The following is a 16,006-nucleotide window of genomic DNA, read 5'->3' as shown; positions in this document are numbered from 1 at the left end:
GAACTTTCTTTTGAGGCAATTTTTGCTTGTAGCAAGCGAAAACTTGGAGAGAGATAAAATACCAACCAATCTGGTTCTGTCATTTTCCAAACACAGCCTGTAAACTGATAGTTAGAAGCTGATTGGTTGGTACTTTATCTCTCTCCAACGTTTGATACATTTCCTGGTTACTGTATGAAACCAGTGATATGAAAAGAATTAGTACGTGAGATATAAGAGTATATTTGAGACCAGTCTAAGTAATAGAACTTGGAGGAAGTTTCAGGGCATCGTACCTCTCCGACATATATCCCTAAGTCTTCCTCATCATCTGTGCGGTAACACACGGTGAGCCCAAGTTTGTCTTGATGACTGGATTTACATAGCTCCACTTCCTGGAGGAGAGAGAGCGAGGAGAGGAAAACAAGAGGACGGTCAAGAATTATCTAGACTAAGACTGTATTATTCTCTACATCAGAGGTTCTCAAACTCGGTCCTCGGGGGCACACACAGTGCATGTTTTGCAGGTAACCCAGCAGGTGCACAGGTGTATTAATTACTCACTGACACATTTTAAAAGGTCCACAGGTGGAGCTAATTATTTCACTTGCGATTCTGTGAGGAGACCTGCAAAACATGCACTGTGTGTGCCCCCGAGGACCGAGTTTGAGAACCTCTGCTCTACATCTTTGTATTTAGTACTTCAGAATATTTTGTTTCCTGTGGTGTCTTGGGAGCGCAGCATGTTTTTGCATTGCATCTCCCCCAATCAGATACAGATTCACACCTAGATAAGGACCCCATAGAGGTTGAAACGTGTTGGTGTTTGACTGTTTGCTGACCACTGCTACCTTGGACCAGGAGGAGGTACAGCTTAATAGGGGAAGCTATAAAAATATCCCCTGTACGCTTTTACTGTGCTTTCCTTTGAAGGTTGTTTCTGGTAAACATGCTGATGCATTTTCTGTGAATTTTAAACACTAAGGGGGAGATGTATGAAAAACGTCCTAACGGACGTTATGTGCCTGGGAGCGTATCACCACACTATAGTGCGCCGGCGCATGCCAGACGGCCGAAGGCCGTAGCAGGGATGCGATCGCCTCTGCCTGATTGACAGGCAGAGGCGATCGCTGGGCGGGAGGGGGCGGAATGGCAGCGTTTGGCCTCCGTTTTGTGGGTTTGGTCCGGCCAACTCAGGCGTGGCCGGACCGAACGGGGGGCGGGCCGCAGCGGCTGTAGTGACGTCACGCGCAGCCGCTGCGGGCCGGTGAGTGATGAATAGCTCATGGCCAGCACGCTAAAGCTGCGCTGGCTGGGAGCTACTCTTGAAGTGCAAAGGCATCGCCGCTGGGGGGGGCCGGACTGACATGCGGGGCCGGCTAGCCCTGTGCTGGGCGTCCCCCCGCATGTCAGGGAAGAAGATCATAGCTGTGCTAAATTTAGCACAGCTACGATCAACTCGGAATGACCCCCTAATTTGCAGTAATTAGCACTAGGCTGCAGGCCCCAGGCTGCAGGCCCCAATATTGTCAGTGGGGGCAGCGGTTACCAGGCTTTGACTAGTTATGCTTTTCTGAGCTTGGTTCCATTGACTAACGCCACCTTCAGATGACATTAGCTGTCTTGCCCCTATGGAAGCATTGTCGTAGCAGAGGGATCTACCTCCATCCTCCTCCTCGGGGACCATTTAAAAAAAAATGATAGTGTGTTGGTAAGAGTCAGGAGGCAAGTGATAGCTTACGCCTCTAGACTGTGCAAGCCCTGGTGACAAGAGAATGATCTGGAGAATGCCTCCTAGCAAACAGAAAATGTGATTTTGTAGCCTATAGGCCAACGCCATTTAGAAATTGGGGTCAACATCCGAAAATGCATTTAGCATTTTTGCAGTCCCCATGGACTGTTTTTACGATGGATAATAGAGGGACCTCACCACTTTCTGCTGCGCTAAAACCTCTTAATACATAGCCCTAATACTTAAATAATGCAGAAATGATCTAAAAAATCTCCGTTATCGGAGGATTGTCCACAAAACTTTTTTTTAAATATGCCGCTTATTGTTTAAGTTAAAGTGGATGGAAAACTACTAAGGTTGCAGATTGGTGTTTTATAATCCCAGACTTATGTGTTGCCCACTCTGAGGTAACCAAGAATAAACGTTACAATGCTTCTGCTCAGTGACAGGAACACTACAGCAGCACGCAACAATAGAAGTGCACGCCATTGACATTACTATCATGGTTGCAATGTTTGCGGTGCACACGAGCCCCTGGGTCCAGGTTGGGCCCATACTCCACACATTGCTCCCATATTTTAGGACTCACCTCTCCGGAGTCCACAGCCACATCTGTTGCGCAAAAAAATCCCCTAAAAAATGGTCCCCGTGCACGCGCAGTTTGAATTTTGTCTCCGGAACATGGTGGGCGCCATGTTTTTGGAGACCTGCACATGTGCAGTAGGCTCTGGCACAATGTTGGAGCCTACGACGCCGTGGAGAGAATGGGGCCTACCCGGAGTCTATACTCGGGCCCTCTCCTCGCTCAAGACGCCCCTGGTGAACGCAATAGTACATTTCTGAGTCGGAAATATCTCAGAGTTAATTGGGAATGGCCACCAACAAATCTGCGGATATGAAGGATCACATTTAAAGCGAGGGAAAAGGTTTAGAGGGAACAGGGAGAATGAGGCAGCATGAGATGAGAGACTACCGTGAAGTGATAATAGTAAATAGCCATGTACAGAATACATTGGACTTTATGTAATATCATGGGGCAGCGTGCCCATCCGGGCTGCAATTAAGGGCAAACAGACCATACCGTAATTGATCTTATCAAGAGCAGGTTAGTAAATGAAATAAATGATTGTTACCAGGTACTCACCTCATACTCCAGCTCATCCGTACGCTCTCCCTCAGGCTGCACTCCATCCATATACTCCGCTTGCTCATAGAACTCATTCCCAATGGGTGGTCTGCACAAGGGAACAAAGGCAGCCATGTAAGTTCCAGTTCTATGGTCTCTGACCCTACAGTGCTCTCACAGTATCCTACACAATGTCACATCAAAGTCCAGCCTGCTTCCACCTTGGGGCCACCTACTTTGAATATTAAACTTTCCATATTTCTCCTCCAATGCTGCTCGTTTAGTATGACGTTACTGCATCATGAGAGTGGCGGCACGTCGGGATTATCCTTTATTGTGTCCCCTTTGTGTGTTGGAAATTGTTTATTACATTGTTGTAAGTGCACCAAGGCGTTCTTTCCCTCCATGATGCAACTGGAAGCTGTAAAGGGAATCCCTTTATATGTACTGTACTGTATAAGGATAAGCTGTGTAGGGATGGCCATCGATGTAGTTGCCATTGATAGTTACCATGGATGGCTGCCAACTTTGCAGTGGAAAACCATTGATGGTCATCCCTGTTTTTCCAATTACTGGCCCATGGGCCAGTCAGAATACAGGGGTTGGGGCTTTGTATGTGTCAGGGGGCGGGACTATGCTCCGTGTCCCGGCACCACATAAAAATAAATAAATATATATATATATATATATTTGGTTATACCTTTCCATCTATGGAGGGAAACCATCTGGTTCTCCCCCATTGATGGCAAAAGTATTCTACATCGGCCATAAATGAGGCACCACCTGGGACGGTTAGGGTTAGGCACCCACAAGGGAGGGTTAGGGTAGGGGGCAGGGGAGGGTTAGGGTACTTTCTGGGGGGCTGTTGAGATTTTGATGGTCAGGATGCTGCCATCGGTATATATATCATACAGAATCCACCCCATGGCATACAGTTTCCCTCTTAAGATTTCCCTGGGTGCCCACCCTAATAGATGTAGAGATGAGGAATGATCTCCAAAACCTGAGATGAAGAGAACTGAAGTTTTGAAGCTTTATTGCTGAGCCCCTTCCCTCGTGGTAACCGGCCTGTAAATGCCCCCGCTGCTCCCCTTCATCGTATTTATATAACTCGATCCAGTAGAATGAAATCATGTTCCTGATCTTCAGTGAAACACTGGGTGCACTCATATGTGTAATCCACTAGCCGGATATGTATTAAACCTTGGAAAGTAATAAAGTGGAGAGTGATAAACTACCAACCAATCAGCTCCTGTCATTTTTCAAACTCAGCCTGGAATATGGCAGGAGCTGATTGGCTGGCACTTTGTCTCTCTCAACTTTATCACTCTCCAAAGCTCTGTGCATCTCCCCCACATCGGAGACAGGTAAAGTAGAGAAATAAAGTACCAGCCAATCAGCTTCTGTCACTTTACAAGCTGTGGGGTAGATGTATTAACCTGTAGAAGGCATAAGGAAGTGATAAAGCAGTGTTAAGTGCAAGGTGATAATGCACCAGCCAATCAGCTCCTAACTGTTAATTTACATATGGGAGCTGATTGGCTGGTGTGTTTATCACCTTGCATTTATCACTGGTTTATCACTTCCTTAGGCCTTCTCCAGGTTAATACATCTGCCCCAATGTTTGAAAAATGACAGTTATGACTCTGATTGGTTAATACTTTTTCTCTCTCCAAGGTTTGATACATCTCCCCCTTAATAAGCAACGCACGTGATTTGCCAACTCCTCCTATTACCCTAACAAAATACGTCTGCTCCCCAGCCAAATTTCATCATCTTGGACCACAATACACTGTGCCCTGAGACATTGTAGGTTATTCCCAAAATGATCAATCATGTACCCCATGACCGTTTGCCCAACAAAATCTATATATTTACTACTTGGTTTGTAAATGCCGATTAGGAGAAAATGAAAATGTACACAAATGAGTTAATAAAATAAACGGAAAGTCATTCCTTCCTATGGGGCCCCAGGAATACTCCTGGCCTAGACATTAATCCAGCCTCCATAGGAACTACAGTCTCTCCTGAAATAAAGGTGTTGCAAAGTAAACATATAGGGGTATATATAATTAAGGTCGAAACTGCCATCTTGTCGAAAAGACGGCAGTTTTCAACTTTTTCAGTCCCCAGCATTTTTATTTGACAAGTCAGGGAATTCGACTTGTGGAATAGTACGTGAATTGGCAGTATAACTGCCGATTCACGTGCTTCTGAGGGAAACGGGGCCAAATTCAACAGGATTTGGCCCCGTTTCCAACCATCTCAGTTCGACTTAAAAAAAGTCAAACTGAGATGAGGGACCGGAGAGGAGGAGAGGGGGGAGAGCCGCGGGCAGACGGGGGACAGCAGCGCTACAGCACAGCGCTGCAGGAGGATGTGGCACAGCCGCCGCTCACGCCAGAGTCCACCCGGCTCCAGCAAGTGAGGTCCCGCTTGCTGGAGCTGGATGGACGGTGCCGTGAGGTCTAGCGGCTGTGCCACATCCTCCTGCAGCGCTGCTGTCCCCCATCTGCCCGCGGCTCTCCCCCGTCTGCCCGCGGCTCTCCCCTCTCTCCAGTCCCTCATCTCAATTTGACTTTTTTAAAGTCGAATAGAGATGGGCATTGAATAGCCCTTGTCGGATTCATTCCGACAAATGCATGTCGGAATGGATCCGACCTTAAATGAATATACCCCATAGGGGTAAATTTACTAAGATGGGAGTTCTATTTAAGATGGGATGTTGCCCATAGCAACCAATCAGATTCCAGGTATTACCTTCTAGAAGGTGCTAGATAAATGAGAAGTAGAATCTGGTTGCTATGGGAACATGCCATCTTAAATAGAACTCCCATCTTAGTAAATTTACCTCACAGTGTGTAATATAATATCACCTACTGTACACAGGCACAACGTGTGACTTTCACTCATTAGTAGTAGAGTCTTTACTCACAGCTCTGATAGTACATACGGTTCTAAGACAACTATGGCAGGGCTGGGGGGTCTCGGTTTGCCCAATGTCATGATGTGCTCAAAGGTGATATCTGTCTGTGTTCCACTGTTCACAAACTGCAGGTCATGGGAGGAAGCTGTCAACGCTCCTTTCATGCGGGGGCTCCGTCTCAGCACTTGGATCAAGAGAGGGTCTTTAGTGGTGCGTAACGTCTCAAATGTCTGCTCCTGGGAGAGTCGAGAAAGGTCCTTTCCGTTCACCTGCGGAGCAGCAGAAAATATACAGTTTATGTTACAGTAGTTCTCCGTGGTCTCAGGGAAGGTGACACAGTAAATACAATTTTGGAACTATATTTTCCTCTCCCTGGTAACAATAACACGGTGTGGATCATTGGTCGTCAGTCAACGGGCCGACCCCATATGGCGAAATGCAGCAGGTCTACTGGGTCATAAGATCGACAGAGTCGACAGGTCAACATGAAAAAAGGTAGACACCACAAAAGGTCGGCACAAGCAAAAGGCCGGCGCATGCAAAAGGTCAACATTGGCACGATTGACGCAAAAAATGTCAACACGCTTTCTTTTATGTCATTTTGTATGTTTAACCACGTGTAAGCCAATTAGTGAAAACCTTTCACTACAATTGGCAATAGTAGTTCAAGTGGGGATTCCGACCGTCGAGCATGCCGACAGCTGCGCCAGGGCCATTCCCGCTCGTGGGTGTCCACGACACCCATAGAGTGGGAATAGAACCTGAGGTGAGCGCAGGGAGCTCGCAAAGGGATTTCTACCGCTTGCCCTGCTGCCGGCATTCTGGCGGCAGGGATCCCGGCGTTGGTATTCTGACCGTCGGGATCTCGGCCGCCGGTATTCCATACCCAACCCTCCATGTGGATGGTAATTGATGAAATGATGAAAATGTTTTTTTGTTTTTTTTTAAATGAAGACAACAAAAAAAACTATTACGTCAACCATTTGAACCTGTCGACCTGTTGTACCTGTTGATCAACCATACGGGGTTGACCGTTGCCCTATCATCTGGAACCCACAATAACAGGTGTGTTTTAATACACTGCCTTTTTGAATAGTTTTGAGCACCTTTACTGTTCTTCCCTTTCTGATATACAGTATGTACATTCCTCTCTGATAACACCTAACGTATGTCCTCTCCTCTGAGCTGTAGGTTATAATAAAGTGTACTAAAACATGACATTATATTAGGCGCTTGTTCATCTCCACCCTGTTTTAGATTTCATTAATTAATATCCAGTTCCTCCCCTTGCACTGAAGTCAGTGTAAGCCTCTCTCACACCAGTTTTTAGAGTTACCTACTGTACATACTCTCCATCCTATCTGTAGCTCCCTGTATAGAAGAGGATTGCATCTGAGCAGTACCAGGAATAAAGCATCTGTGAGCAAATCTTGCACAGAGAATGTTGTTATTATTACTGCACTGTATGTTAGTAGGCTATGGGGGTAATTTAGGGGGTCATTCCGAGTTGATCGCTAGCTGAAAATGTTCGCTGCGCAGCGATGATGCAAAAAAAATGGCACTTCTGCCCATGCGTATCGGCGCAATGCACACGCGCGACGTGCTTTCACAACGGCCGATGTAGTTTCACACAAGGTTTAGCAAAGCTTTTCATTCGCACTGCTGGCCGCAGAGTGATTGACAGGAAGGGGGCGTTTCTGGGTGGCAACTGACCGTTTTTAGGGAGTGTTCGGAAAAACGCAGGCGTGACAGGAAAAACGCAGGCGTGGCTGGGCGAACGCAGGGCGTGTTTGTGACGTCAAAACAGGAACTGAACAGCCTGAAGTGATCGCAAGCGCTGAGTAGGTTTTGAGCTACTCTAAAACTGCACAAAATTATTTTGTAGCCGCTCTGCGATCCTTTTGTTCGCACTTCTGCTAAGCTAAAATACACTCCCAGTGGGAGGCGGCATAGCGTTTGGCACGGCTGCTAAAAACAGCTAGCGAGCGAACAACTCGGAATGACCCCCTTAGAGTTGATCATAGCAGCAAATTTGTTAGCAGTTGGGCAAAACCATCTGCACTGCAGGAAGGGGGGGGGGGGGGCAGATATAACATGTGCAGAGAGAGTTAGATTTGGGTGGGGTGTGTTCAAACTGAAATCGACTTTGCAGTGTAAAAGTAAAGGCAGCCAGTATTTACCCTGCACAGAAACAAAATAACCCACCCAAATCTAACTCTTTCTGCACGTTACATCTGCCCCCCCTCCCCCCCCCCCCCCCCCCCCACACACACACACACCAGTTCAGTGTACATGGTTTTGCCCAGCAGCTAACAAATTTGTTGCTGCAATCAACTCTGATGCTGCATTCAGACTGCAAATGCCGGATCCTACCCGGTAAGACAAACGTGTACTTACCGGGTGGGATCCGGCATTTGCACTCTGCTGCTGGCTTTCCGACCCGGCAATATACCGGGTCGGTTGCCATAACAACGGAGCGCGCAGCAGGGGCGGGGGTGGAGGCGGTGTCGGGAGATGAGCTCATCTCCAGCGCCGCCTCTCCCTATCTTGTGAATGGGACACGGCTCCCATTCACACCGCACCTGACCCGGTAATCAACCCGGGTAAAACCCTTCTTTTTTACCGGGTTGATTTACCGGGTCAGGCGACCCGCTAAATCGGCCAGTGTGCTTCCACATCGCACACTGACCCGGTTCGACACGGCAATATGCCGTGTCGGTACCGGGTTATTTGTGCGATGTGAAAGGGGTATGAATTACCCCCTATGAGTATTATAACATGCACATACATAATGCTTAGGTCTTTGCAGAACTGTGGGGGTAATTCCAAGTTGATCGCAGCAGGAAATTTTTTAGCAGTTGGGCAAAACCATGTGCACTGCATGGGGGGCAGATATAACATTTGCAGAGAGAGTTAGATTTGGGTGGGTTATTTTGTTTCTGTGCAGGGTAAATACTGGCTGCTTTATTTTTACACTTCAATTTAGATTGCAGATTGAACTCACCCCACCCAAATCTCTCTCTCTCTCTGCACATGTTATATCTGCCTTCCCTGCAGTGCACACGGTTTTGCCCAACTGCTAAAAAATTTCCTGCTGCGACCAACTTGGAATTACCCCCTGTGAGAGCTCACGCACTAGATCAGCATTGTACATGATATAGTTCAAGGACCTCACAATTAGTCCTTACTTCCACCAGGGGGCGGTATATTACCTTACCGGAGGATCACCAGTCCACATCATGACATAAGAGAACCAACCAAGGCAATCACATAGCACATGCAGCAGGTTAAATCGTGTCTGGCTAGTTAAGCTGACTAAAGACATCACTATCCATTTATTGAACAAGCCGTTAGGCAGACTGTCAAATTACTGTGTCCACTAATGGCCAACGCCACTGTTTATTCATAACCATGGAAAAGTACGATAATGATCTATGTCACAGGTTCTCAAGCTCGGTCCTCAGGACCCCACACAGTTCATGTTTTGCAGGTTACCTGTAGATTTTTAAAATGTGACATTTGGTGATACACAGTGCACCTGCTGGGTGAAATGGAAAACGTGAACCGTGTGGGGTCCTGAGGACCGAGTTTGAGAACCACTGATCTATGTACTACAGTATGTGAGCCCAAATGCTGCAATAAAGACTGCTTCACATGTAATTTGTTGCTTTTCACTTGTTTGTTTCTTAATAAAGGTAACCTGTAATCCCGCTGCATATCTGTCATTACTCAGCACTGGGGGAATGTAACACGTTGGGCCTCATTCACCAAACGCACTTGGGCAGAGACAATGAGATCGCACAGAGCTTTTCTGACATGTAGGAGTCTCAAGGGCCCTGTATCTAAAGCTCTGTGTGATTCTGGGGGTAATTCAGACCTGATCGTAGCAGCAAATTGGTTAGCAGTTGGGCAAAACCATGTGCACTGCAGGGGAGGCAGATGTAACATGTGCAGAGATAGTTAGATTTTGGTGGGTTATTTTGTTTCTGTGCAGGGTAAATACTGGCTGCTTTATTTTTACACTGCAATTTAGATTTCAGTTTAAACTCACCCCACCCAAATCTAACTCTCTCTGCACATGTTTTTATCTGCCACACCTGCAGTGCACATGGTTTTGCCCATTAGCTAACAAATTTGCTGTTACGATTAGGTCTGAATTACCCTTTCTGTCGCAAACCTAGGGGGGGGCCTGTTTCTGACATATCTCTTACACCTATCCTAGTGACGTGTAGGTGCCCATACTATTAACAATGATTGTGGCAGGTTGGCATAAAACCAGTGGGTGGCACGGCTTCCCACTTGCAGGTGCATGGATCCTTACATGAGTGGAACGGAATCTCGCATTAGTACAAGGTAGTCAATCCGGGGTCTGCGGCTGCCCGAACTACAGCCACTTTGCAGAATAAGCTCGTAGATGTACAAAACACACAGCCTTGGTTTTTCACCGGTGATCCTGCATGGCCCATAGGCAAACACAGGGGGGTTCCAGTTGCCCAGAAACCCTCCTACCACACAGCCTGGCCAGCACCCACTACATGCACTATAAAGGGAAGAATAGAGTTGCGGCACATACCCAGTGGCAGCAGATTTTCCTGCCAAGTCTGCTGTGGGTTTGTGCCATTGTGTAAAAGGGTAAAATGCACATCAAAGTCCGGTTTTGTAGGACAGCATAATATCTGCCGTGCAACCATTTAATACTCCCATCCCAGGTGCATTATTTCCATCCAAGCAATATATTGCACAGCACTACACTGAAAACTTAAAAAATAGGCTTTTCTGGTACTAGTTAATGGCATGACATGCAGTTCTGATTGATATTAAATGCATAGACAGATGCAAGGGGGGGAGGGGGGGGGTCCAGTTACCTGGAAACCCCCCTTCCCACAGCCTGACCAGTAGCCACTACATGCAGTATAAAGTGGAGAATGGAGCTGGCAGCAGATTCTCCAAGCAAGTCTGCTGTGTGTGTATCTAGGCTTCTATATTATCTATCTCCAGGTTAAATGAAGGGCGCTTAGTAGGTTGTATGAGATCTATGGATAGAGCAAACAAACGAAAAACACGGTTTCTGATAAGCAATATTTTTAAGAGTAGGGTGAGATGTACTAAGGGGTCTATTCATGAAGCAGTGAACAGAGTGGAGAAGTGAGCCTGTGGAGAAGTTGCCCATGGCAACCAATCAGCTGCTCCGTACAATTGTATAGTATGCAAATTATAAATGTTACTTCAATGCTGATTGGTTGCCATGGGCAACTTCTCCACTGGCTGACTTCTCCACACTTTTCACTGCTTCATGAATGGACCCCCTTAAGCCTTGGAGAGTGGTAAAGTGGAGAGAGATAAATACCAGCCAATCAGCTCCTAACTGCCATGTTTCAGGCTGTGTTTGAAAAATTACAGAAACTGATTGGCTGATACGTTATCTCTTTCTACTTTATCACTCTACACGGATTAGTACATCTGCCCCTTGATCTCTAATGACCCAATTTTCCACTACAATGAATATACTTTATTGAAAAAAAAAAATCCTACATTGCAGGAAACCACGGTCCTAATTTGTGTTTGTGTCGGGCCCGTGATCCAGGTTCCTAAACCACAATCTGCCTCATATTCCGTTAAAATGTTCCTATCCTCCCTTCACCCCTTCATCTGTCTACGCTGCAGATGTGCCCCCCCAATCCGGTACACCACACAGCATTCTGACATTAGCCTGTGACTCTATCAGAGGCCGATCAATGGTACTCTTGCTTACTGTGTCTTATTGATACACAGTAGCCGTTGTCATGGAAACTGGGCCTTTTCTGAAGGAATGAAACACAGTTGGGAGGCAACAGAGAGAATGTATTTTTTTTTTTTTTGTATGTGGGGGGATGGGGCACTGGGGATAGGGGACAAGGTTTGTGGCAGACGTGGGGATGATGGGGGCATTCTGCTTGTGTAATTATGAGACGGAAAACGTGTAAAAGTGACAGCTCCAGGACACTAGAAAGAGAAACAGTGACAGGGAGAGGTAATGAGCGCGCAAGAGAGCGGGGAAGAAAGACAATAAGACTGAAAGCAAGACAGCAAGGACACTGGCAGAGAGGAAGCAGTGCATCAAAGAAGAAGTGAGATTACAATGGAATAAAAGGTCCTAGACAGCAATTGTATGGAAGACTGCTCTTCCTTTGTATGCTATGTCGGCTTGTCTGGAAGCTGCCGGGATTTTCCTAGGTCAAGGTTTTGCACATGACTTTGTAGTCTGGTTGTAATTGCGCAGGTGTTTGAATGATGGTGCGCAGTGCGGTCAAATACAGAGCAAAGCAGGTCTATATAGTGCAGGGCCATTTGGTGCGATATCTTTCAGCATACCAGGAGCCTATAAGATTTGCTGTAAAAATATGTTTTTCTCCCCGCCATTCATAGACTAACAAGACCTAGCCGGCAACATTATTATATAGACTGCAGAGCAATTTGCTGCCGAGCCAGTGCGCTAAGGGGGTCATTCCGACCTGATGGCACGCTGCCGTTTTTCGCAGCGCAGCGATCAGGTCACTACTGCGCATGCGTATGCACCGCAATGCGCAGGCGCGTTGTACGGGTGCAAAGCGGAACGTTGCTGAGCGATGGATTTAACGAAGAATCAATACGCACAGCCAATCGCAAGGAGATTGACAGGAAGAGGGCGTTTCTGGGTGTCAACAACTGACTGTTTTCTGGGGATGTTTGAAAAAAGGCAGGCGTGTTTGCAGGGCGGGTGTCTGACGTCAATTCCGGGACCAGACAGGCTGAAGTGATCGCAGCGGCTGAGTAAGTTCTGGGCAACTCAGAAACTGCACAAAACGTTTTTGTACCGCTCGGCTGCACATGCGTTTGCACACTTGCAAAGCAAAAATACACTCCCCTATAGGCGGCGACTATCTGATCGCAGCGCTGCAAAAAATAGCTAGCGAGCGATCAACTCGGAATGACCCCCTAAGTATGCCCGATACTGTCTGGGTGACCCTTCACAGCACAAGTGCCCATCATGATGTCACGTTTACTAAATTTGATAATTATATACTTTTATGCATTCGCAATAAGCATCTTCACTGATTTATTATTTATCTGTTGTTTTTTTTTATATATATATACAGTAGCACTTATATGTTACGTAGGGTTTTACAGAGAATATTTGTCTCTAGTCTCAGTGGAGCTTATAGTCTACAGTATATTCCCTACCACATGGAAACACACACTAGACTTGATTTTTAATTCGCCTTTGGAGTTTGGGAGAAGAACTATGCAAACAGTCGGAGAGCATACAAACTCAACACAGATAGTGTTGTGAGATTGCAGTGCGAACCACTATGCAACCAAGCAAAAAGAACAAAACTAAGGGGGTCATTCTGAGTTGATCGCTAGCTGCCGTTTTTTGCAGCGCAGCGATCAGGTAAAAAACGGCTAAACTGCGCATGCATATGCACCGCAATGCGCAGGAACGTCGTATGGGTACAAAGCGGATCGTTGCTGGGCGATGGATTTAACGAATAATCCGTTCGCATGGCCGATCGCAAGGAGATTGACAGGAAGAAGGCATTTGTGGGTGTCAACTGACCGTTTTCTGGGAGTGTTTGGGAAAACGCAGGCGTGTCCAGGCGTTTGCAGGGCGGGTGTCTGACATCAATTCTGGGACCAAAAAGACTGAAGTGATCGCAAGGGCTGAGTAAGTCCAGACCTACTCAGAAGCTGCACTAAACGTTTTGCAGAGCTCCGCTGCAAAGGCGTTCCCACACTTGCAAAGGGAAAATACACTGCCCCGTGGGCGGCGACTGTGCGTTTGCATGGCTGCTAAAAGTAGCTAGCGAAAAATCAACTCGGAATGACCGCCTAAGATGGTTAAACATGCATATAACATGCACCAAAAATTAGGATATTTAATATACGGTATTATGAATGCATACCCACTGACAAGATGATTCCATGTTATGCCTTTATGTGTATATTGTAATTTCTATCTATCTATCTATCTATCTATCTATCTATCTATCTATCTATCTATCTATCTATCACAGTAAAATTATATTTTCCACGTAAAACAAATGGTTATACTGTAAGCATAGATGTAAGAAGGGCCAGATTAAGCCTTGGGGGGCCCAGGGCAATTAAGACAGGAGGGAAAGGGGGGTATATATTAGATTGTGCATGCCACATGCCACCAATGGTATATATTAAATTGAAACTAATAGTTTAATAATGCCTGGCTACTGTTTATAGCTCCACCTTATTGAGAGACAACTATTTTATAAAGTTTTCATGTAGTGGAACAAAAACAACTTAAACCAGTGCTGCAAGTATGGCGGTACGGAGTGGTACTGCGCACTGGTAAGAAATTTCCAGCCGGTACGCAGTACCGCCGGGCCGACCGCCATGCTTGCAACCCGCAACTGTGTAAGGGAAGGAGAGGAGAGCGCGGTCCCTCAGTGTTCAGTCAGACTGTGGTCTCTGGCAGCGGCGGCATGTATCTTCTCATTGAGGCACCGGTTCGTTAGCCAATCAGGGCTGCGGCTCCTGATTGGCTGTCGGTGCGGCGCCTCATTTAAGAAGATCACGCCGCCGTCGGAGACAAGAGCATGACTGAGCAGCACTGAGGGACCGCGCTGCGCTCTCCTCTACTTAGCTGACACAGCAGCAGCGGGGAGAGGTTTGGAATATTGACTGATTTCTGGTACTTTGAGGCATATCTGCCACTGTGGGGCATATGTATAACTGGCAATGTGAGCATATGTATATCTGGCACTGTGGGGAATATCTGGCACTGTGGGACATATGTATAACTGGCACTGTGGGGAATATCTGACACTGTGGGACATATGTATATCTGGCACTGTGGGGAATATCTGACACTGTGGGACATATCTTGCACTGTTGGTCCTTTGTATATCTGGCACTGGGGGCATATGTATATCTGGCACTGTGGGGCATATGTATATCTGGCACTGTGGGGAATATCTGACACTGTGGGACATATGTATATCTGGCACTGTGGGGAAAATCTGACACTGTGGGGCATACAGTATCTGGCACTCTGGGTCATGTATATCTGGCACTGGGGCATATGTATATCTGGCACTGTGGGGATATCTGACACTGTGGGACATATGTATATCTGGCACTGTGGTGAATATCTGACACTGCGGGACATATGTATATGTGGCACTGTGGGGCATATGTATATCTGGCACCTTGGAGCATATGTTTATCTGGCACTGTGGGGCATATGTATATCTGGCGCTAGGGGCATATGTATATCTGGCACTGTGGGACATATGTCTAACTGGCACTGTGGGGCATATGTATAACTGGCACTGTGGAATATATATGTATAACTGGCACTGTGGGGCATATGTGTATCTGGCACTGTGAGGCGTATGTATATCTGGCACTGTGGGGCATATGTATAACTGGCACTGTGGGACATATGTATATCTGGCACTGTGGGGGATATGTGTATCTGGCACTGTAGGGGCATATGTGTATTTGGCACTGGGGGCATATGTGTTTCTGGCACTGGGGCATATGTGTATCTGGCACTATAGGGGCATATGTGTATCTGGCACTGGGGGCATATATGTATCTGGCACTGTGGGGCATATGTGTATCTGGCACTGTGGAGGCATCTGTATATCTGGCACTGTGGGCCATATGTGCATCTGGCACTGTGGGCATATGTGTATCTGGCACTGTGGGGCATATGTGTATCTGGCACTGTGAGGCATATGTGTATCTGGCACTGTGGGGCATATGTGTATCTGGCACTGTGGGGCATATGTGTATCTGGCACTGTGGGGGCATATTTGGATCTGGCACTGTAGGAGCATATCTGGAACTGTGGGGGCATATCTGGCACTGTAGGAGCATATTGGGCACTGTGCAGGCATATATGTATCTGGCACTATGGGGCCATATGTGTACCTGGCACTGGGGGCATATGTGTGCACGCACACAGTACCACTAAGACATTTTTTCTACTTGCACCACTGACTTAAACAACCTTAAAATACACCTATGATTTATCTTGTCACATGCAAGGAAAGCAGCAGCCTCTGTACTACTTACACACTGGGACAGGATTCAAGAGGACTCTCTGTGTGTCTCTCTATCTGGACCCGAATGCTCTCATTAGATAACAGTTTACACAGGACAGAGACACCCAGGCAGGGAGGAGAAGATGCCTGGATCAATGGGTCACTTACAACTCTCTCCTCCCACCTAGCTCTCCTGT

At 46.8% G+C, this 16,006-nt stretch overlaps 1 protein-coding gene across 2 annotated transcripts in view; it reads right to left on the bottom strand.

Annotated features, from left to right (window-relative positions):
• PDZD4 (PDZ domain containing 4) overlaps positions 1-16,006 on the bottom strand; it is a 271,045-nt gene that overhangs the window by 18,512 nt on the left and 236,527 nt on the right. For both annotated transcript variants that reach the window (XM_063936293.1, XM_063936294.1), the window contains exons 2-4: positions 5,773-6,032; positions 2,856-2,946; positions 276-374 (exon numbers count right to left, since the gene is read on the bottom strand). In XM_063936293.1, the coding sequence (XP_063792363.1) occupies positions 276-374; positions 2,856-2,946; positions 5,773-6,032 (450 nt within the window). The remainder of the gene's footprint in view (positions 1-275; positions 375-2,855; positions 2,947-5,772; positions 6,033-16,006) is intronic.

The sequence above is a fragment of the Pseudophryne corroboree genome, chromosome 8 (genome assembly GCF_028390025.1).
Source record: "Pseudophryne corroboree isolate aPseCor3 chromosome 8, aPseCor3.hap2, whole genome shotgun sequence".
Classification (NCBI taxonomy): domain Eukaryota; kingdom Metazoa; phylum Chordata; class Amphibia; order Anura; family Myobatrachidae; genus Pseudophryne; species Pseudophryne corroboree.
The sequence above is the reverse complement of the archived record's forward strand: the minus strand, read 5'-3'. Positions and strand labels throughout refer to the sequence as shown.